The sequence below is a fragment of the Miniopterus schreibersii genome (genome assembly GCF_964146895.1).
Source record: "Miniopterus schreibersii genome assembly, chromosome: 10".
In the NCBI taxonomy this organism is placed as follows: Eukaryota; Metazoa; Chordata; class Mammalia; order Chiroptera; family Miniopteridae; genus Miniopterus; species Miniopterus schreibersii.
This window is the reverse complement of record NC_138110.1, coordinates 61,751,482-61,775,460: the sequence shown is the minus strand read 5'-3', so window position 1 is coordinate 61,775,460 and position 23,979 is coordinate 61,751,482. Positions and strand designations below refer to the sequence as shown.

General features: G+C 52.2%; 1 protein-coding gene across 1 annotated transcript; it reads left to right on the top strand.

Annotated features, from left to right (window-relative positions):
• Positions 1–675: 675 nt before the first annotated feature.
• Positions 676–23,682, top strand: XKR7 (XK related 7; the record flags this gene model as incomplete). Its single annotated transcript, XM_081148327.1, has 3 exons — positions 676–1,262; positions 21,251–21,453; positions 22,727–23,682. The coding sequence occupies 3 exons, from the start codon at positions 676–678 to the stop codon at positions 23,680–23,682; spliced, it is 1,746 nt and encodes a 581-aa protein (XP_081004453.1).
• Positions 23,683–23,979: the final 297 nt, after the last annotated feature.

Sequence of the window (23,979 nt, the reverse complement as noted above, 5' to 3'; positions counted from 1 at the left end):
CCCCTGCCCCTTCCCTGGCCCCTCCCTGCCCCTTCCCTGTCCCTTCCCTGCCCCTTTCCCCCCCCCCCCCCCCAGCTACCAGGGCCGCGGCCAGATGAAGGCAGGTCCCGAGGAGGGAAAAGGGGGGAGTGGGGAAGAGACAGCAACTCAGAGCTTCAGTTTTCTCAGCTTCAAAAGACAATAAGAAGCCGACCATAAGAAAGGGGGCCTCTCAAGGTGAAAGAAGGGGGTGGCCCGGTTCGCGAACGCTGGGCACCAGCAGTGGCCGGTCAGCTCGGGCGCCGCCTCGGCAGCGCTCCCAAGGCTCCGCGGCCCGGGCTGCTGGGGGGGGGGGGGGGGAGAGGTGTGGCGGGGAGGGAAAGAGGCAGGCAGCGGGGTGCGTGCGCGCTGAGCTTGCGGCTGGAGCCCCGCACCTCTGGGGGAGGAGACCCGGGATGCTCTGCCCTCCCCTCCCCGTCTCCCTTCCCGGGGCGGGGCCCCGATCCCGCCACCGCACGGGCGGGGCGGGGCGGGGCGGAGGGGCGAGGGCGGCGCCGGGGGTAATGAATAATTGAAGCGGGGGGGGGGAGGAGGAAGAGGAGGAGGCGGCGGGAGCCCGCGGCTCGGGGTCCTCCCCGCCCCGCACCCCACCCCTCCGCCTCCCGGAAGTCGCTCCCCGCCTCCTGCTCCGCCAACATGGCCGCGAAGTCTGACGGAGCCGCGGCCGCGGCCGGCCCGGGGCCGGAGGCGGCGGCCGGAGGAGCGCGGGGCAGTGCGGCCGGGCGCGGGGAGGCGGCGGCGGCGGCGGCCGGGGGCCCCGCGGGGAGCGCGGCGGGCGGCTCGGGGCCGCGCTACGAGCTGCGGGACTGCTGCTGGGTGCTGTGCGCGCTGCTCGTGTTCTTCTCCGACGGCGCCACGGACCTGTGGCTGGCGGCCTCCTACTACCTGCAGGGCCAGCGGACCTACTTCGGCCTCACGCTGCTGTTCGTGCTCCTGCCCTCGCTGGTGGTGCAGCTGCTCAGCTTCCGCTGGTTCGTCTACGACTACACGGCGCCCGCGGGCAGCCCGGCGCCCGCCGCCAGCACCAAGGACAGCGGCGCCGGCGGGCCCGCCGCCAGCACCAAGGACAGCGCCGCCGCCTTCAGGACCAAGGGCGGCAGCTCGGAGCCCGGCCCCCGGCCCGCGCCCCCCTCGGCCGGCGCCTTCCGCCGCCGCTGCTGCCGCCTCTGCGTCTGGCTGCTGCAGACGCTCGTCCACCTCCTGCAGCTCGGCCAGGTCTGGAGGTAGGAGAAGCGCAGGTGGCGGGAGCTGGCCGCGAGGACTGGGGGGCGGGGGCTGCCTCCGGTCCGCTCCCCTCCGACCTCGCCAGGGCCCCCTCCGTCCCGACCTGCGCCCCGCCCCACCCCGGGTAGCTCTGCTTTCTTCTCTCTGCCAGCTCCTCCCTGATCTCTGCCCTCAAACTCTGACCGACCCCGGTGCCATTCTCTCTTTTCTGGCCACCGACGGAGGAGGGGACGGAGCTAGAAGAGAGAGGAAGAGATCCTCAGGGGTGTGTCCGAGGGGGGGCCCCGGACTGATGAGGATGAGCCTGAAGCTTGGGACAGAGCCCAGGGCTCCATCCAGCCCTGACCGCTCCTTCCTGCCTGAGTGCTGAGCCTGGCTTTAGGACCGATCTCAGAAATCCTCCCTTGCTCTCGAAGAGTCTCAGTTCAGAATTGCAGTCCCTTTCAGGAGAAACATGGAATCTGAGGCAGCTAAATGGATGTCCCGCCCAAACTTTCTAGACTTCTGGGAAAGGGTATGCCAGGCCCCGCTGAGAAGCTGTCTGGCTCCTGTTGCTTAGGCCTCCCCCAGTGTCCACCTCCCGCCCCCACCTCAACAGGGCCAAGAGGATTTGGGATCTTGAATCGGAGATTAGATGGCCACTAGCTGTCCTGTAATCCCAGGGCAGTAAGACAAAACTGAGGCTTTGGACAGGCAGCCCACTTCCAGGCTTCCTGCTCTGTCAGGACTAAGGGTACCTGCCGAGCTGAGCTGAGTTCATTGGAGACAAGGGAAACTCTGAACCTAGGGTTCCCCTTGAATCAGGATTGCTCTAGTAGCTTAGGCTCTACTGTGCACTGACAGAATGAACTTGCCTTCAATGTGATCTTAGGCAAAACCCCTCTTCCCGCCAAGACTCAGTTTCCTTACCTGTGGAATGTGGGAGAATCCCTCCTCCTCCTCACATTGGTCTACCATCATATTTCACTTTCCTGGCGGGGTGAGTAGGTCTGTGCGAAGGCCCTGCAAACTTCGATATCTTTTAGGAATGTAACAGATTATTATGATTATCACAGGTGTGGGGAAAGCATGGAAAAAGTCGAAGTCCCAGTAGAGATGTAAAGGGTTATTATTGCTGTTCGTATCTTTATTCAATTACTTGTTAACACACTCTGCCTGACTCAGAAGATTTAGTTCTGGGCTGAGGGTTGGAAACAGGACACCCAGGGTTTGTCCCAGCTGCTCACTTGCTGTGTCACCCTAGTTGTGTTGCCAAATCCCTCTCTGACTTGGTTTCCCTATCTGTGCCTTGCCTGGATTGATGAGTACATTCCATTTAGCTGTCCTGGCGGAAGAGGGGAGTGAAGTTGTATCCACACAAGGTGGTGTTATTATTATTAGCTTGACACATAAAAATATTCATGTCTACATCCAGGAACTAATCTGCATTTACCATTCTGTGCCCGAGTGGACAGATGGTGAAAGATATTTTTAGATTCTGAAATGGTAACTTCCTATTCTTGGTAGCCAAATCTTCATTCCCCTTTCCTTCAGAATAAAGTGGGCCAGCTGCCCCTCAACTCACTGACCACCTCAATCCCCACTTCTCCCCTTGTTCAGAATCTACTTGCAAGAAACTGATACTTCCTTCTTGAACATAAACTGAATATCCCTCAAATAGGGCAAAAAATGACCACGGAGTGGGGGTAGGGCCTCAGGGGAGTGGCTGGAGATAGCTGAGGGTCCATGGAGCTCCACCGTTTCTTAGGTAAAAGGGCTAGCTATTTCCACTCTCCCCCATTTGTAAAGTAAGGGGGCTGGGATCGCAAGCTAATGGCCCTTGAGAGTGTTTTGTTTGGTTTGAAGAGTATTTGAAACATCCAGCAGCCTTAGCTTCTCCTGGGGGAAAAAAAAAAAAAAAGAATCTAGCAGTATCTGGCCTGTAACAATTTAGAAAGGTATATGTGCTCCAATTTGTCCAGCTCCATTCCCTTTTACCACATTCGGATCATTTCACAAAAGCTGTAGGGGCACAAGAGCCCTCATTTACAGTTCTATAACAATTATTTTATTAAGCAATCACTTTGTGCCAAGACTACTGTTTGCCTTTTCACCTGTTTCATTGTCTATATCCCTCTTAAGAAACCTCTGATGTGGTTGTATTATCATTCCTACTTAACAGATGAAGGGATGGAGGCTCAGAAAGGGTGCACCCTTGCCCAAGGTCACACAGCTAGGGAGCAGGAGAGCTGGGACTCAAGACTCTGCCTTCAAAGCCCAAGTTCAATTTATCCACCCAGCAGTTCTGCTACTAATGTGTCCCCCAAGCTCAAAGAATTATGAGCCTGAGATCCCAAGATTCCAGGATGATAGTAAGTCATGGCTTCTGCTGAGCTGAGATAAGAATGTGAAAGAAGGGGGAGGGAGTTAGACCATGTGGGTAAGGATGGGAGACAGTGTATATTGTAGGGAAAGTGCTGGGTTGGGGGCAGTGGATCAGGAGACCTATGTCTCCTTCCAGGTTTGTAACTAGCTTGCTAGGTGACCATGGGTGAGGCTCTTCCCACATCTGGGCCTCAGTTTCCCTGTATGTCAAATGAAAATATTAGATTTGATGACCTTAAGAACCTTCCTTTTCTGTAATTCTGACTATGCATCTAGCTATCAGAGCTAAAACCTCTGGGCACCTGTCCCAAAAGCTTTGGCTTCTAAAATGGCTGAGGGTCTGGCTAAATGGAGGGAAACCCAGATGACATATAGAGAAACCAGCAGGGCTGGTATTCCTAGAAGTTAAGCAATGTTGGCACAACATGTTTGCTTACCACGTGAAATGTTCCCACAGTGAATAAGTTCACTGTTTCGCAGAATTTGGTGCAGATGTTCCGAGAGGTGGAACCCAGGGTGATGAGGAAGGAGATGTGTGTCTGAGCCCTCCAGGATCAAAGCTAGGAGACTGGCCAGTTATTTACCTCCTGATCTCACATCCCCAATTCTGAATAAAATAATTTAAATCATAAAGATATCTTTCAACTCCTCATGCTTGTATAATGCTGGATCAAAAGCTTAAATACTTTGAGAAGCCAGGTAACACAGACCTGTGTCAGTATGTGATGTCAGTCAAGAGGACATTATGGGGTAAGCAGTGTCCTAGAGAAGGGGAAGCCACTACCTAGCTCCAGCTGATGATGCCATGAGAAATTGTGGACTCGGTATTGTCACGTCTTGATTTCTCAAGAGAAGTGGAAAATTGGGATTTCTGTGTGAATTCTTCCAATTTTCAATTACAAATTAATAGTTTTAAAAATAGTGTCAACCTAAGGAAACATATTTGTGGGTCTGTCTTCTTTGTGACCTCTGGTCTACCTCTTCGCAATTGATGATATCTTTTCTGATTCTACTTCCAAACAGCCTTGCAAAATGGGTGTTGGTATTATTATTATTTTAAACACAAAATAGGGCTCTGAGGAGGGAGATGAGGGGAAGGAATTCAGGGACACCACACACCCACTGTGTCCCAGCTGGCCTCATGTGAGATGCTCCAGGCATAGGATCTCCTTTTACCCTGAAATTGTCCCTCTGTTGGTAATTGATATACCCATTTACCAGACAAAAATGTGAGGCTCAGAGAAGTCAAGTAACTTGTCCAAAGTCACCCACTAAGGAAGTGTGAGGTGCCAGCCCAGTTTTGCCCAACCGCCAAGCCCAAGCTCTGTCACTGGCACTACCACTCCAATTGCACTGGGGGGTCCCAGAGCAATGGCCGTGTATGGAGACAGAGCGAACCCAAGAGAAGAGCACACAGATCCTTTAGTGGGACATGAAGCTGGCTGTGGGCTGGACACCAACCTGTGTTTTCATTCCTCCCCACCTCCCCCACTGCAGTTAAGCCACTTAGGGCTGTTAAGCCAATTAAAGTCCTAACGCTGTCTCCTCTGACCCTGTGGGCAGCAGAGCGGTGAGCCATGAATCCTGGTTTCCCTAATCTTGAATTCACTGGGCTCCAGCTTTGCCCAGATAAGCATGGTTTGCTAAGCCAATTAGTGGGAGATGATCGGGCGCAGGATTCCTTCCAGGCTGTCAGGACGTGGGGACCACAGAATGGGGAAGGAAGGAGGCGAATTGGGCTTTGAAGGACCTCCTAATATCCCCCTCTATGTCTAGGCCTGAGCACTGCTTCCTCTGCCTCCTCAAGAGCCCTGCACTCAGGAGAAGTTCTGAAATGGGTTAGTGATCTGCTTGGTGTGAAAGTCAGGCTTTGTGTCTCTTCTCTGGGAAATCATATTCTTGGAATAATGCTTAAGAAAACGGACTCTGAATTCAAATGTCCTCCGTTCAAATCCTGATCCTATTACTCCCTATAAGTGACCTTGACAAACCCTATATTCTCTGTGCCTGAGTTTTATCCCTTGTAACTAGACCCATAACAGTACACCTCTTGGGTTGTTTTGAGGGTTTAATGAGATAATGTGTGCCAAGGGTTTAGCAAAGGGCTGGGCCCATTGTTAAGTATTCAGAACCATTCGCAGTGCTTAGTGCCATCAGCCTGGGCTTTGTCCCCTGCGGAGGAGGTTTGTTCATTGAGCAGGTGGCCAGGGAGGAGTCAGGAAGGCGAGAGGGCCTTCAAGGCCCCTGAAGCCATAAGGACACGGCAGCTGTTCATTTAATCTGCAGCCATTCATTCAGCAAATGTTTATAGAGCACCTGCTGTATACCAAGCACTGTGTTAAATGCCGGAAATAAAATAGAGGACAAGGCAAAGTCCCTGTTCTCTTGGAATTCGAAAGTCCAATGGTGGCAACAATAACAAACAAAATACATATTGTGGGGGGCGCAAAAATATAACTTTCCTCCCACCTTCTAAGCTCTTCTAGCTGGGCTCATAATCACATTTAAGAGACCGGCTAACAGGAGAAAATGTCCAAAGTTTATTACAGATGTACATGTGGGGGCGTGGGAGGGCATAGGAGATGAGACCCAAAGATGGCATTGGGCAGTTGAAGTTTATATGCCATTGTGACAAAGGAGAAGGGAGGCAGTGGTCTGGGCTTTCAAAGGGAAAGCAGGTAATTCAAAGGAAGACAGCTTGGGGTAAACAAATTCTTGGTGGGCTACCCAGAGACAATGGAACACAGAGGGAACCTAGAGAACGGTTTTTTGCTTGGATTCTCCCTGTGGGCAACACTGAATTCTTACGTGCTGAGGTGAATTCCCTTCCTGAAACAAATTCTTCTAGCTGACTTCCTTTAGGCAGGTAAGGAGGAGGGTCAAAGTTTCTTTCTGAGTCTTTTGTTTCTTAATAACCAGCTTAAAATCAATATCCAGCCCGGCCGGCGTGGCTCAGTGGTTGAGCATCGACCTATGAACCAGCAGGTCGTGGTTCAATTCCAGGTCAGGGCACATGCCCCGGTTGCGGGCTAGATCCCCAGTTGGGGGCGTGCAGGAGGCAGCCGATCATTGACTCTCTCTCATCATTGATGTTTCTATCTCTCTCTCTTTTCCTTCTTCTCTCTGAAATCAATAAAAAAACATATGAAAAGAATCAATATCCAAAAAGGCATATTTTGGGGTAGCAAAACTTTGGTCACCTTCACTGTGGCTGGGTAGCTCAGTTGGTTAGAGCATCATCCCAATACACCAAGGTTGCGGGTGGGGTTTGGTCCCTAGTCAGGGCACATACAAGAATCAACCAGTGAATGCATAAGTAAGTAGAACAGCAAATTGATCTCTCTTTCTCTCTTTTCCTCTCTCTCTAAAATCAATTAAAAATTTTTTTAAAAATTATAATGGATCAGATAGTGGTAAGTGCTATGGAAAAAGTGAAACAGGGCAGGGGGCTACAGAGGTCCAGGGACGAGAGTGTGGCTCTTTGAAATAAGGTGGTCAGGGCAGGCCTCTGGGAGGAGGTTGCATGTGGGCAGAGGGCTGGATGAGGTGAGGGCTAGCTGTCTCAGGAAGGGTGTTCCCGGCAAAGGGAAAAAGATAGAGGAGAAGGCCCATGTGACAGAAGCAGACTGGGGGAGAGGGGGGGACTATGGTGGACAGGCTGGCTTGGGTTAGATCACACAGGGCCTCATAGGCCACAGGAAAGACTTGGACTTTCACTCTGCATGAAGCAGGGAGTCCAAGAGGACATGAGCAGGGGAGGAATAGGGGCTTGACTTATGTTTTACAATGTGCACTCTGGCTGCTGGTTGGAAAATAGATTGGGAGGGCAGGGTAAGCCTGGAGACCCATGAGGAGGCTTCTCGATGATCCAGGTGCGAGAAGATGGGGCCTGGACCAGGGTAGTAGCAGCGGGGGTGGGGGTCAGTTTCAGGCAGAATAGACATGATATCTTTCTTCTCTGGTCAGTTTCCCTATTGGGGCCAGATAGTTAATGGTTAAGAACCCCAATTCTGGAATCAGCCATATTGTGTGTCACCACTTTCTGAGATTCTGGGCAAATGGCATGACATGTGCTTTGATTTTTCCCATCTGTGAAATGGACATTCTAATAGTACTTATCACATTTGGTTTAGGGGAGCAAAAATTTAAATAATATATATACAGTGTCTAGCACAGTGCTTGGAATACAGAAAGTGCTCAAATCTCATTAACCATTACCACTTGTATTATTATTTATAAAATGGAACAAGGATTGGATTCCATAGTGGTTTTCATATCATATTTCACGACTCTCTCACCATCATTTCAATCTGAGTATCTCTGAGTTCCTCTTTTCTGATATGTCAGCCACATGTCTAAGATTTTGTTCAGTCCCACACCTGAAGCATGTTTACAATCCCCTGAACTCGGTGACTCCTCACAAGATTCTTCCCTGCTTTCACTTTGCCGGGTTGTTCCAGTCCAGCCTCACCGCTCACCTCCTGGGAGACACTTCTCCAGGACTCCACCCCCACAGCCCTCCTCTCCCTGCCCATCCCCAGCAACAGGCCATTAGAGCTGCTCCTAACAGACACTGTGGCGGCAGTTGGGCCCATCGTCCCTTGTTTTGATCTATAAAGACCACACAGAAGCCTTGGGGGAGGAGGGAGGGCTGCCAGGAAATGGCTTTGAACCCAAAGCTAGGGCGAAGTCCCTGGGGAGCGGAAGGAGGATGGGTTGGGAACTACTCTGGCCTCTCCATTCACTGCTCTGCCTTTGTTACAAGGGCCTCATAATTCCTCCTCTGGGAAATCCTATCTGCCTCCGGTTTCCCCCCTCAACCCCCCATCCCACCTCCACCGGTAGTCAGAAGGATAACTCTAAAGCTCAGGTCTCACCCTGCCACTCTGAAGCCAGAGGGCTGGCACTGGCTCTCCTCTGCCCCTCAAGCTAGTCTAAATGCTTTAGCCTGGCACCAGGCCCTCTGCCTGCTGCTCTTTAGTCTCCTTACTACTTTAGCGCCCCCTCCGGCCCCAATAAGCCACACATTCCTTTCGTCACGCCTCTGAGCACTGCCTGCAGTCCTTCCTCCAGCAACGCCCTTTCCTTTCTCCTGCCAGTGAAATTCTGCACATCCTTCAAGGCCGCGCTCAAATGCTGCCCTTCTGAGCTTTCCCTGAACAAACCCAACAAGTGCCACCTTCTGCCCCTAAGACCCCACTTCTCACTCCCTCAATCAGGCCAAATTCATTGTTTTTTACCTAAAATGGAAATTGCTTAATTGTTTTGTTTGTTTATAAAAGAGCGATACACTTTTGTTGAAACCTCAGGCAGCACAGAAAAGAGCTAAAGAAGACTCTCTTCTGCTCGTTATCTCTGGGGGTGGAGAGGTGAGGTTAGGGGAGATTTCCACTTACTAATTAGATCTTGTACAGCTTGAAGATTTTACTCGGGTTTTTAATTAACAAAGAAATACATGCATACATTCACCTGTTATTAAAAAGTCAGCTATTACTGAAAATTATAGCTACCATTGATAGGCTTGGGTTAGATCATTCCTCTTCACAGTAACCCTGTCGGGTGGGGAGTGTGTTGAGGAAGGATAAGGACCGTGGAGCCCCAACTTTGGCTCTGCCACTTACGAGGTGTGACCTTGAACAAGTCACTTAACCTCTCTAGGCCTCACTTTCCTCATCTGTGAAATGGGATAATAACATCCCTATACAAATGGCTATTGTGAAGGTTTACTGAATTAATATATGAAACATGCTTTCCACATCTGTAATATGGGCCAATACTGCTAATTAACACTAGTTAAGTTAGTGGAAACTGAGGCACAGAAAGGTTAACAGCTTCCTGGTTAGTAAACAGCAAAGTTCAGGTTTGAGCTGATACAGTCCAGCTCCCAAGCTGGACTTTTTAAGCCCACACGTGTAACCACCAAGCGATATTGCCTTCCACTAGTTAAGTGTATTAACCATGTATTGCTCAATAAATGTTCATGTGAACTGACCAGAATCTTTGAAATCATAATCTTGAGCAAGACACACTTCATTGCCTGGAGTTCAGCTACCCCATCTGTAAAGTCAAGTTGGGGGCTTGAGAATCCTGGATGAGTTTTCCCAGGACTCAGACAAGAGAGCAGAGGAGCTGAGGGCTGGGGCACTGGTGCAGCCGATGGCTCCATGACTTCTTAGCTATGTGACCCTGGGCAAGTCACTTCACTAGCCAGAGCTCTAGTCTCAGCTATGAAATAGGGATAACGATAGTATCCACCTTAGGTTCTTGTAAAGATATTGGGAGATGATATAAATGCACAGGGCTTGTCACATACTATATGCTCAGAAAATGTTAGCTACTATTACTGCTATCATTGGCCCAAGTTGCCGCACATCCTACTTGCTTAGTAACAAGGTAGGGGGTGGGAGAGGGGAATCAGGGGTCCTAATGCTCATTAACTCCCCTCCACTGACCCCCCTCTCAAGGAAGGAGACTTGTTCTGGGCTCCAGGGATGGCGTGAGGACAGATGACAACCCAAGGTTAAAGGCAGGCAGAATCTGTTTGAATAGAAGCAAGAATGCCCTGACAATCAAGCTGCCCAGAAACAGTGGGCTGTTCCCGAGGGCCAGACCTCCACATCGCAGATGTGGGCAGACAGAAGTGGCTGACTTTGGCAGGGAAGCTGGAGCAGGTCTCCTGGGTGGGACTGGAGGGTAAACTAGATGATCTCTAAAGCTCCTTACAGTTTTAAGAGTCTGTGGATCTAACTCGGGGGCTTTATGATGCTCGAAGGCCAGATCACAGGTTGCAAATCAGTAGCCAATGGGCAAATCCACCTGAGGATGTGTTTGTTTGGCCCACACAGTATTTTTTCCCTTACTGTTTAATAAAACTTTTTACTAAGAATAGATAAATATATAAAAGTAGAGAGAACAGGATAATGATCCCCCGTGTACCACCACCCTGGCCACCACCCTTGCTTTATCTGGGCCAGCACCAGCCACTGGAACTTTCTGCAGTGATGGCAATGCTCTGTATTTGCAATGCCCAGTACAGCAGTCACTAGCCACACATGACTATTGAGCAACTGAAATGTGCCTAGTGTGATGGAAGAACTGCATTTTAAATTTTATTTAATGTTAACTAATGTAAATTTGAATAACCACATGTGGCTAGTGTAGGACACACACAGGTATTGAAGAGGAAGTCTAGACCCTGCCCCATTTTTTTCCATGCTATTTTGAAGTACATCTCAGACATCATATCATTGCATCCATCAATATTTCACTACATCTCTAAAGAGATGGACTTTTTAAAAATATAACGAATATTGTCACACCAAAAAAAGGAATAATAATTTCTTTAAAATTCATACGGTATTTTTAAAATTAGTTGTCAACATTTCCAAATTGGGATGGTGTTTTTGCATAAATATCCTAATTTCCAGCTATTCTTGAAAAATTAGAATTCCAGCCACATTAGGCTCACATTCTCCCGGGGCAGTAATCAGCTGGAGCTGAGGGGTAGCTGCCTTTATATTTTATTTATTTATTTATATTTTGGTTAATCCTTACCTGAGGATATTTTTTCCATTGCTTTTTCAGAGAGTGGAAGGGAAGAAGTGGGGGGGCAGGAGAAACGTCGATGTGAGAGAGCCACATTGACTGGCTGCCTCCCGCATTTACCCTTGAGGGTGGGGAGCGAACCCACAGCCCTTCTGTGTTTGGGCCGACACTGTAACTACTGAGCCACACTGGCCAGGGTGGCAGCTGCCTTTTTAGACAGGGCACCCCTTAATTGTTATCAGCTTGGCCCCTTTGTCATCTAGGATCTCACCCCCAGACCAGGGACAGATAGAAGTGGTGCTTTCTCCCTGCCTGATCTCCAAGTTCCCTCAGGTGACCAAAGGCACCAGGAGAGTAGAACCTAACTCCCTCTCCCCCAGTTGGCCCATGACATCCCAGCTCTGCATGGGATATCAGGAAGAGAGAGAAAGGGGGGGACAAAAAGTCTTAGCTAGAGTATGGGGTCCTGGGTTTTAGCCTCTGCTCTGTACCCACTTCACAGATAGGGGAAGTGAGGCCAGAGAGGGGAAGAGATCTGGCTGCAGTCACACAGTGAAAGACATAGAGGTGGGAACCTGGTCCCAAAGGCTTTGCTGGAGAGGAACTGCCTGCTTAGCTGGTCAGCAAAAAGAGGAGCCCCAGCTGGGTGCTGCTGGTAGTGGGTGGGATGGGAAAGGGTCTCAGCTTTTCAGCTGAGGCTAAAATTAGTGGCAGGGAAATGTTTGGCTTCAGCCCAGCAAAAAAAGAGGTGCAATGGCTCTGTAGGGGGCTGCTAAGGAGGAGGGAGACTGCCCAGCTCCCAGCACCACACAAATGGGAGCCGAATGTGTAAAATCACATTCTTTGCTGGCATTTATGACTCATTTGGCTGCCAACCCCAGAAAGGTCTTATTTTGAATCCATGCAGGAGCTCAGCATCGAGGGGTGGGCAGGGGAGGGGGCCTCAGAGCCATTCCCCGCAAGCACTTCCTGGGCCACACTGCAGGTGATGTAGTGCATGACCGGGGCCCCAATGTTTCCCAGAGAACCCACAGACAGCATCTGGGTCCCCAGGGCCTGGCTCAGCTTGATTTGTGCCCTGTGGCAAAATGAGGGAGTTAGCCAGCCTAATTTAAGATGCAACTCTGATGCTTCTGGCTGTTAACTTTATGCAAGTCCCTTCTCCAAATGCTTGTTAAATGTCTTGGAGTCCATCTCTTTCCATCCGGGCCATTCTCACCTCTCACCTGGTGACTGGTCTTCCACCTTCCACCCTTGCCTCCCTCCAGTCTGTTCCCCACAGCCAAAGTACTCCCTCTAAAACGCAGGAGTGCTATCTAATCCCATCACTCCTTGTTTAAAACCTTCCTGTGGCTCCCCAACACTCTTAAGATAAAGACCAAATCCTTCACCATGGCCCACCTCCTCTCTTGCTTTCTTACTTCCTTCTCTGAGCTACAGCCATTTTGACCACTTACTGCTTCCTCCCAGCTCAGGACCTTTGCCCATGTTGTTCCTCTGCCAGAAACTTCCTTCCCTCCTGCCTTTGCCTGGTTAACATCTGTGCCTGCTTCAGATCATGGCTCACTAGCCACCTCCTTCAGAAAGCCTTCCCTGACTGCTACGCCCTCTCCAACCTGGGCCAGGCCCTTCTCCAGTAGCACTGCTTGCTCAGTGCTGGAGCAAGGAACCCTGTTTGCAGCAGGTCTGGAACCCATGGAATATGTTTGTTGTTCCATGTTTACATGATGATTTAATTGATGTCCGGGTCCCCCAAAGACAGTACCAGATGGGCTGGGTCTGTCTTGTTCACCACTGTGTCCACTAGCATTCGAGCACAATTCCTAGTGTATTGCAGATACTCAGAAATGCTGGGAGAATAAATGTCAAATGAACCTCCTCTTTTCTGAGACTCAGTTTCCTCATCTGGAAAATGGGGATCATGCCAACAAAAACTCACAGGGCTGCAGTGAGGATTTTAGCAAAGTACATTTTAGAAAGTCTTCAATGAGTGGCAGTTTTTTTCAGAGTAAAGACAGACCCCAAAGAAGACCCTGCCCTATGAACTTGCCTCAAAGGGACTTCTCTGACCCTCTCCTCTCGACAGATCCAATGAGCACCAGGGAAAGCCAGCCTAGGAGTGGGCCTCAGCTCTACCAGAATCTAAACTGGAAACTAGAAGGCCTCTTTTTCCTGCTGGGGCCTCTAAGTCAGAAAACTTCTTAAGGCCTCCCATTGGTCGAGTGCCCAGCACGGGGCTGAGCATTTTATATATCTCACCACTTTCTGATTTCATAGCTACTCCGTAAAGGGGTTCAGAGAGGGAAGAAATTTGCCCAAGACTATACCTGAACCTGGGTCTTCCTGACTCCTAAGCCTGGGTTATTTCCCTGTGCATTTGACTGTCTTTACCTGGGGAGCTTATAAAGTATTCATTCACTCATTCAGAAAACAAATATATATTGAACATTGACTATGTGCCTGGCACGAGGGACATAGCAGAGAACGGGAGAGCCATGGTCCCCACACCGTTGGAGAGACAGATGATAAATACATAAGCAAGTAAATTAGACCATTTCAGGTTATGATATGTGTTATTAAGAAAACAGGATAACATGACAGAAAGTGGCCAGAGGTGTGAGTAGAGTGCTTTGGAAGGGGTCTAGGAGGACCTCTCTGAGGAGGTGACACTGAGCTGAAGTGGAAAGAATGCGAATTTGTCGGAGCTTGGTGGAGCCCTTTCCAAGCAGAGGACCTGAGGCTGGGGTGAGAGTGGGGTGTTCAGGAAGCAGCAAGACCAATGTAGCTGGTGGGGTGTAAGGTGGGGAGGGCAGAGGGGGAGAGGCCCTAGGGGCCCCAGATTGCACTGGGCCTCAAAGGCCAGAGTCAGAACCTGATCTAAGATTTTACAGGATCCTCTGGGCTGCTGCGTGAAGAAAAAGCCCTGAGCAAGGCTGGGAGGAAGGACGCCAACCAGGGTGGACAGAGGCTGCCGCTGCCTGAGGTCCCCTGGCTTGGACCAGAGTGGTGACATCACGGTGGAGAGAAGTACTTGGGTTCGGGACGCAGATGCTGGGCTTTAATGTTATAAGAATGGGATGAGGGGAGATGGGCCTGATGAAAATTCCTTGGGGTAGGCAAGAATTGGGTTATGTGGGCCCATTTTGTAGCGGAGAACTGAGGCCCATACAGGGGTTGGACTTTCCCAGAAAGTCCAACTAAGGAGTTGATCCTGGGTCTCCTGACTCTCCAATTACTCTTGTCACCCCCCAACTCCTCCCACCTGCAGTTTTCTCTAAACCCAGGTAATCCCAAGCAAACGCGGGCCCTCCTGGGCAGGTGCAGCACCTTCTCTGGGCAGGGCCATGGAGAGCCCAGTCTGAGTTCTGGGTGTGGCACTAACATCCTCTGTGACTTCCTCCGAGCCCCAGTCCCTTTCGGGGTCTGTTTCTTCATCTGTTAAATGAGGATAATAACAGTACCCACTTCAAAGATTTGCTGTGGAAAATGGACAATATGTATAAACGGGCTTAGCATAGCCTGTCATGCAGTTGGTGCTCAAAAAATATGAGCTATTAACATTATTTTTAACACCTGCACACTGAGCCCTCCAGACCCACAGCAGTAATGGGCCCGCTGGTGTGGGCGTCCTGCCCCTTCCCATCAGCCCTGCTTTCCCAGCTCCACCTGCTCGCCTCCAGAGGCCCGCAGGCCAGCGCGGCAGAGACCGAGCTAGCCGAGGGGGGGGGGGTACGGAGTTCCTGGATGGAGCAGGAGCGGGGGCGCTGCTGGAAGCTGCTGTGTTTTTGGCCCAGAGTGTGAGGGGGAGTGGAGAGGGGCGAAAACACACACTCAGAAACACTGAGACCGACAGATGGGAGCTGAGGATGTGAGAGACGCAGACAGACAGAGAGACCCAGAGTAGGGAGAGGAGCAGGCAGGGGAGGCCAGCCGGAAAACTGGCAGCCTCGCTGAGCCATGAGCTGAGCAACAGACCAGCAGATGGACCGAGCAGCCAAGAGACTGACAGACAGACAGACAGACCAACAGGCAGACCCAGTATCCAAGAGACAGACAGAAAGAGAGACCGGAAAGCTGACCAGTATCCAAGAGGACAGACAAGCTATCCTGACATCCAAGCTACAGACGGACTGATGTTACCGGTCTCTAAGAGCAGACAGACTGACTGACACACGATCCTGGGGCAGATGACTAACAAATAGACATAGTACCTAAGAGACAGTGTAACCCATAATCCAAGGTACAGACAAGACGACTGACCCAGGGTCCCAGGGTGAGACTCCCTGACTGGCTGACAATAACTGAGGAACAAATAAATAAATAAGCTGGCCCTGCATTCAAGGGACAGGCACAACAGGCTGACCTGAGCCACAGACAGAAGAGACAATGGCCCGGGATCTGAGGGCAGACAAAAAGACAGGTGCAGCTCGGACACAGGTCTGATCATCTGCGTGGGAACTGAGGCCCTGGCCAGAAACCCTGACCTAGTACCAGGGAATCAGGTCAACCCAGGAACAAAGAACAGGAGAAAGAAAGAATGACCCAGACGCTGGGCCCAGAAGCTTCCTGGCTTCTCAAGGATATGGATCCCCTCTACCTTCCCTATTAGAGAGGAGCCCCCCAGCCCTGGGGGATGCTGGGATGTTCCTGGGTCGCAAGGCAACCACACCTGGGAGAAAATGAGCTTTGTCCATTTCTTGACCCTGCTGCCTGCTCAAGGAGACAAGGGGGGCCAGAAGGGACACCTTTATGGATCCTGAGTGGAGGGATTTCACACTGTAACTGCTGGCTTCCCTCCTCTGTAGACTTGGTTTTATTTGCTCCCAACCCCACCTTCAACAATACACACTAGCTGTTTTTCCAGTTTCCTCCCATACATGCTTCTCTGAGCGCAAGACTGGGAGTAAGCAAATTAGATCTAAAATAGACCTCTGAGCACCTCTGTTTCCTCGCCTAGAAAATGAGAGGAGGTAGAAGCTGTCTGTTAGGTTCTGGCTCACGCTGGCCTCAGGCAGTTTAAGGCCAGGAGCTGTCAAAGTTGGCTGGGCCCTACAGGCTGAGCAATGCCAGGGAAAGCTTCCTGGGGGAGGAAGGTCAGAAATAAGTCAATGAGGACAGAAGTTGCCTGCAAGGTTCCTGGCTCTATGTAAGTTCAGGCAAAGAAGACCCAGGCCTCCAAGGTGAGGTGAGAGACACATGCAAACACTCACACTTAGTCATTCAACAAATATTTATTGAGTGCCTACTAGTTGTGCTAATGCTGGTGACACAGTGGTGACCAAGACAAAAGGTCACTACTCTAACGAAGCCACAGTGGTAAAATAGAAAATAAATGTGTAAATTAATGAATAAGGCTGTTTTATAATATATGTTAAGAAAATAAGAGGGCAATGTGATAGACTAGAGTGATTTGGTGAGAGGAAGGGCCAACATGGGATGGGTGACCTGGGAAGCCTCTCTGAGAAGGTGACTCAGGAGCTGATAAGGAGCCAGCCACAGGAGGATGTGGGGAAGCGGTGTTCCAGGCAGAGCAAGTGGCAAGTGCAAAGGCCCGAAGTCAGGAACAAGTTTGGCTGGGTTTGAGGAACCCCTGGTATCTGGTCTGCTGAGAGCAAATGAAAGTGGTTGGAGAGGAGAAGAGAGAAATAGGCAGGGGCAGATGGTTCAGGGTCTGCAAGCCAAGGGGAGGAGAAGCTTGGGTTTTGTTCCAAGTGTGATGGGTGGCCCTTGGAAGGTTTTGAGGAGGGGAAAGAGACATAATCTGACAGGTTTTCAGGATACCTTGCTGGTTGCCATATGGATGTAGGGCACTCACCACAAAGGCAAAGGTGATGGTGGCCTGGACCAGGACGGTGGCAGTTGAGAGAATGGAGGGACTGGGGATGCATTTTGGGGGAGAGTAGGTACGTCCCCACAAGGCTGGATTCCTTTCCCTGAGATGGAGCATCCTTCTCTGTGGGTGGTATCAGTCCCTTTTGTGGGGAAGATTGATCTCTTCCAACTTCCTTTCAAATAGATTAGAATAGGGTGGGCTTCCTGGAGGAGGTTTTAAGAGAGGCTGCTTGGTGAAGGAGGAGCCAGAGGCCTCTACCTACCTAGCATATGCTCCCCTCCTCTATAAGCACATCCCTCTGCAGTTTACCAATGCTCACACCAAGGAGAAAAGTGAAGCTCAGAGAGGCAGAGAGACTACCCAAGGCCACAAAGCATCTAGGGCAGGGCTGGGCAGCAAACCCAAACTCAGCATATTGCCATCTTGCCTTTCTGCTCCTCACCATAGGAGCGGAGATGTAGGCAAGAAAGAGTGCAGGTGCTGACCCTGTTTTAAAGAAAGTGAAACTGAGGTTCAGGGGAATTAAGATGCATGTTCTCGGCAGGGCTGTTTTAAGATCTTTGTGGGCCCCACATGTATGAAGCATATTAAAATACAGCCATATCAAAATCAAGTGTAAATTATATATAACCAGATAAAAGCCAAATTGCAGTTGACTGGCTGATATCATGCTCTGTTTTGCAGACATTTAATTAAACATTCATTAATTTTGATTCTGCAGTTTTCCCTGTGTTTTAGAGCCAATTTCTTCCCCCCCAGGCCTCAAATATTTTCCTAGGCCCATAAAAACCTTGCAGGCCCTTGGCAGTGAGCATGTAGTGTGGCTGGCAGGGGGACAGCCACAGATTTTGGTTCTGTTGCCAAAGCAGGCAGAGCATTGCTGAACCTAGGCCCTTTTATCCCCAGACTATGACATGATCTTTCTACACTCCCCGCTGACCCCATGTTTTTGGGTCTCAGAGGCCTTCATTCTTCCCCTCCCCCTTCCCTGTTCTGGCCCTCTGTGGTTCTGGGCTGAGTGAGTCCTTTGTCTGTGGTTAGCTGGGGTGTGGGGCATTGGGAGCCGGCAGGAGTGGGCGGGGAGGTGGGCAGGCAGCCTGTCAGGTGGTGATGGATGCTGGCTGGGCCGGGACCTCCCTCATGCTGACCAGGGCCAGGAAACAGATGGTCTTCCAGCCTGAGAGAAACTTCCAGGGTGTCGCCCTCCCCCAACTCCCCAGGCCCCTTCACGTTGGACCAGCTGGTCTCTCCTTCCTGTTCAAAGCCAGAGCCATGGGAATGGGGAAGGGAATTAGGTCAGGGGGAGATGGAGGCTGGGAAAGGTGGTCTGTGTTCTGGATCCTCCAAAGCTCTGGGGACCATCTTGGTCTCTCCTCTAGCCCCTCACCTCTGTCCCTCTCCAGCTCTATTCTCTGCCCCTCCTCTGTGCCCTGACTTAGCTCAGCCTTGTCATTTCATGCCTGGACCAAACCCCAGCCTCTCCTGGCTTTCCTCCAAGCCAGCCTCCAGAGCAAGCTTTCTAAGCCACTGAGCTTATCACATCACCCTTGATTCTGGGATAGAATTCAAATTTAGAATAAAATATGAACTCTCCAGTCCAGAATTTGATGCCCTTCACAATTCTAGTTTTCTTATGCCCTACCCATGAAAGCCCTCCCCTCCAGGCCAGCAAACCACTGGCCATTCCCCTAAAAGGCCATGTTCTCTCATGCCTCTAAACCTTTGCTCAACTGGCTCTTCTGCCTAGAATGCCTTTCCACCTCCTGTGTGCCTTCAAACACCTACCCATACTTTAAAACTGAGATCAAATGTTTCTTCCTCCAGGAAGTCTTCCCTGACCCCACTCAGTCCCTGGATTCCACAACATCTTAGAGCATCTGTTTAAGCTCTTACCTTGTCTCTCTCCCATGGGAGTGGGAGACACTCAAGGGTACAGGACATGGCAAATAGCAAGTGGTCAATATACACTTGCTATGTGAATGAATGATTCTGGCTGCAGGGATCCTTATGTGTGTGTGGGGGGGGGGGGTAGGCAGAGACCCAGAGAATGAAAGATACAGGGAGACAAATTTCCACTCATCAAAGAAACACTGTCTGGAGCTGCTCAGAAGCAGAAGGTCCTGCCTCAGGAGGTAGGGATTCCCTACCACAAAAGTGTGTAATGCATAGGGCTGGGAATTGATAAAGGAATTCCAGCATTACACAAAGGGACCAGGGATAAGAAAGAGAGCCAAAAATGGGATGTTTCCAGCCACATTTTCAGGGAAGAGTTTGAGTCCCAGAACATTTGCTCTGAAAGGATCTCCAGAGTCATCAAACCCATCCCTGTTGTTGGCTGATGGAGAAACTGAGGCCCAGAGAGGGCCACACCATTGCTAAGACCAGGATACTCATTGGGGAAACTCTGGGTCTGTCAGTTGATCCCAAATTCCAGGGAGCACTGTGGTTCCTCCCTTGGGCTGGCTACACACAGTTAAATACTGCTAGCCTCCAAACAATGTTCTGAAAATGCCAGCACTCTATATCTGGGAAATCTCTGGCTCCCCAATTTCTGATTCAGGCAGTAAGGTCATTGAATATGTTGGGATTTTTCTCCCCTGGTTTCTGGGGAGATCACTTCTAGAAGAGCCCTCTCTGGTTTCAACAAACCAGAGTCAGAGAATTTGGGTGTTGGAAGATCAGTGTCTATGACTGCAACAGTCAGGGGTGGAGCTGCTGGGCAAGGCACCAGGGCAGAGAGGAAAAATCAGACCCAGAGATCTGTGTGGACAGGTCCCTTGTCACCCAGTGGGCACTGCAGTTTATAGTTGCAAATTATCCATTTAACCCTCACAGCCAAGGCTCAGAGAGGGTCTTCTTGCTCAAGGTTACACAACAAAGTCAGGAATTGAACTCAGGACTTCAGGATCCCTTCATGCCCCACCACTGGGTTACCAGAGCTCCATTCAGTTAAACAAACTTTCGGTCATTCGGGCATTCATTCAGGCAACACACAGATTGGGTACCTACTGTGTGCTAAGAATTGAAGATACAGCAGTTAGCAAGCCGATTTAATCATTCCCACAGAGTTCACAGTCGGGGAGATTCACAGTCTGGGGGAGATAGGTGCATAAGCAGACAGTTACAACCCACTGCGAAAAGTGCTGGGTTGGAGGGCAGCCTTGGAGAGGCCCCTACTCCAAGTGGAGTGTGGCCGGCAGAGGCTTCCTGGAAGAAATCATGTTTATAAGCCGAACCTTGGGGAAAAAGCAAGAATTATCCAGGTTGGGAGCTGGAGTGGGATAGGGTGGAGGACAGGGCGGGGTGCTCCAGGCAGAGGGAATGGCAGATGCGAAAGCCCAGCGATGAGCAGGAGGATTGTGAGCTGGACTCTGTGGCCTGTGCTGAGTAGCTGGAGGCCAGACGTTTGTTGGGAGAAATGATGTGAGAAGTGGCATCGAAGCCTCACATGCCAGGGGATCTCTAGGCAGCTTCCCTGTGCCCTGAGGGGAGGGCTGAGCACTCAGAGGTGGGGCTGGGACCACACCAGAAAGCTGCAGGCGGCAACCGAACTGGGCGCTGGCACAGAACTGCCCCTGTGTGGGCGAACTCTTCACGGCAGGCGGGAGGAGGCAGAGCTGCCTCGTGGTTAGAGTGAGCCCCGAAGCCAGGCTGCCTGGGTGCAAAAGCTGGTTCCACCGCTTCCTAGCTGTATGACCTTGGACAAAGGCCATACCTCTCTGGGTCTCAGTGTTCTCACCTCTAAAATAGGGCTAATAAGCCCAGTCGGGCGTGGCTTAGCGGTTGAGCATCGACCTAGGATCCAGGCGATCGGGGGTTCAATTCCCCGGTCAGGGCACATGGCCGGGTTTCGGGCTAGGCAGCCAATCAATGACTCATCATTGATGTTTCTAAATCTCTCCCCCTCCTTTCCTCTCTCTGAAATCAATAAAAGATATATATTAAAAATAATAATAATAAAATAGGGCTAATAAGAGGGCTCTTGTCAGCTCAGGGCACTATAGGGTGTCAGGAGCCCGCGGACGAGAGCGGGCCCCACCGTGCCAGGGCAATAATGACGGTGGCGCCTCTGTGTTAGCGCTTACTTTGTGTCACGGCTTTAAGCTGAAGAGCCCAGGGGGGCGCCCCAGCCCCAGCCCCAGGGGCGGTCTTTTCACAATGCCCATTTTCCATTCGTGGTAATAGGCTCTGCGTGGCAGGGGTCGGGGTCCGAGCGGGTGCCTGAGCGCCGCGTGCCTCCGGCAGGTACCTGCGCACCATGTACCTGGGGCTGCAGAGCCGCTGGCGCGGGGAGCGGCTCCGGCGCCACTTCTACTGGCGGATGCTGTTCGAGAGCGCGGACGTGAGCATGCTGCGCCTGCTGGAGGCCTTCCTGCGCAGCGCGCCGCAGCTCGTGCTGCAGCTCAGCCTGCTGGTGCACCGCGGCGGCCGCCCGGACCTGCTGCCCGGTGAGCCCGCCCCTCGGCCTCCCGCCCGGCTGCGGGGACCTGCGACTCTGCCCCGCCCCGCCCGGCTCGCTCGTCAGTATTCAGTGTCCTGACGGCCCCACGAGTCAACTCTCCCTGCTTAGGCCCCCTGGGGATGGCCTGTGCACCCCGCACCCCTCCCCACTCACCGTCTAGGTTTTGCAGGCCTCTGAAGGCCCCCATGTCCCCTCCAATGGCTCACTTACCGCCTGTGTTCGGGACCTGGCCCCTCACCTCTTCACCTCCTCTCAGGCCCCCTGGGTGATCCGCCATGCTGTCCCTCCTCCCTTCCCCATCGTCAGGGCAGACCAGACCCCTTGCTGACAAGTCCAAAGAGGCCCTTGACGCCAACACCACACCTCAGGCCCTCCCCAGCCCCCTTCATTCTCCAAACCCTCCCGATCCCAGCTTGCATCTCCCAGGGACCCCCTGCCTCACAGACCTGCCCAGTCACCATCAGTTTCCAGAGAGCCTGTCCAACCACCTTCTCACTGCTCTTCAGCCCCCTGGGAACCCCTCCCAGGCCTAGTTCTGGTCCCATGCACTCACCTCCACCTTGCCCCTTCCCTAACAACAACAGACCAGGCGAACCCCTTCTATGTCAGAGAAAAGCCACATTCTCTGTCTCCCTGGAGCTCCCCGTGCTCCTCCCACCCCTACTCTGCACAGTCCACCCCTAATGTCCTGAAAGACCCTATCACCACCTCTCAGGCCCCCTTGGGCATCCCTTGCCCAGGAGACTGGGCCTCCATCAAAACTCTTGCCACCCTAGATTTTCTTTCCACCCCCTCAGCTGTGCTCAGCTTGAATATCCCTCTTCATTGCCTAGTCTCATCCCGGTGACCTACAGCTTCTAATGGTCCTCTCCTGGCTCCTCTGTGCCCTAATTGTGACCTCCCCTCTCTACCTCTTTTTCCATTCCCAGAGCCCTAGACTCTAATTTCCCACCTTCCCACCAAGCCCCTGAACCCTAACAGTCTAATACTAAAGACCTGGGCCTAACCCTTATGGAGACCCCAATCATCACCTTCCCTCTCCCTTTACGCTCCCACCCCTGCAGAAGCACCCAGCTCCATCCACTCTTACCCCTCATCATCACTCTTGAAGGCCACCCACTAAGCCCCTCCCCACACCCTGCCCGATGTTTACACCCTTCCCTCAGCCTCCTCAGAACCCAGCTCCTGACCCGAAACCCTCCCCTCTACCCAGACCCACCCCTAACCCAGCCCACCCCGCCCCCACCCTGTCTCCACAGCCCTCTCCACCTCCGCCTCCCTGGTGTCCCTGGCCTGGACGCTGGCCTCCTACCAGAAGGTGCTGCGGGACTCCCGAGATGACAAGCGGCCGCTGTCCTACAAGGGCGCCGTGGCCCAGGTGCTGTGGCACCTGTTCACCATTGCGGCCCGCAGCCTGGCCTTTGCACTCTTTGCCAGCGTCTACAAGCTCTACTTCGGCATCTTCATTGTGGCCCACTGGTGCATCATGACCTTCTGGGTTATCCAAGGCGAGACGGACTTCTGCATGTCCAAGTGGGAAGAGATCATCTACAACATGGTGGTGGGCATCATCTACATCTTCTGCTGGTTCAACGTCAAGGAGGGCCGCAGCCGCCGCCGCATGGCCCTCTACCACTGCATCGTCCTGCTGGAGAACGCGGCGCTCACCGGCTTCTGGTACTCAAGCCGCAACTTCTCCACCGACTTCCACTCGCTCATCCTGGTCTGCGTGGTGGCCTCCAGTTTCGCGCTGGGCATATTCTTCATGTGCGTCTACTACTGCCTCCTGCACCCCAATGGGCCCATGCTGGGCCCCCAGGCACCTGGCTGCATCTGCCCTGAGGCCCCAGAGCCCTGCGGCCCACCAGCCGACGCTGTCACAAGTCCCCCGAGGTCTCTGCCGAGGACTACAGGCCCTGAGCGGGATGGGGCCTCGGTGGGGGGTGAGCGGGCAGGGACCCCCACACCACCTGTCTTCCAGGTGCGGCCGGGCTTGCCTCCCACACCAGTGGCCCGCACCTTGCGGACAGAGGGGCCTGTCATTCGGATTGACCTGCCTCGGAAGAAGTACCCCGCATGGGATGCTCATTTTATTGACCGCCGGCTCCGGAAGACCATTCTGGCGCTGGAGTACTCTTCACCCGTCACGCCCCGGTTGCAGTACCGGAGCGTGGGGACCTCCCAGGAGCTGCTGGAGTATGAGACCTCCCTGTAGGCCACAGTTCCCCACCCCCAAGAGGGGTGGGCTTGGCTGACCCCACATCAATCACAGTGTTGAGCCTGGAATTTCAGGGCCACCAGGCTGAGGGGAAGTGGATCTGTTGGTCCAAGGGTAGAGTGGCTCCACCACTGGGTTCTTTCAGGGGAGGGGGCAGCCTTTGGAGGCCCCAGCCCTAGGCCCTGTTTTCAGCTCTGTGGCCTATTTTCTAACCCCTCCCCCCCGAACAGGGCCCAGGGAATTAACTGGTGCTACACTCCTCATGAGCTGCCCCATTTTCATGAAGGCCTCCAT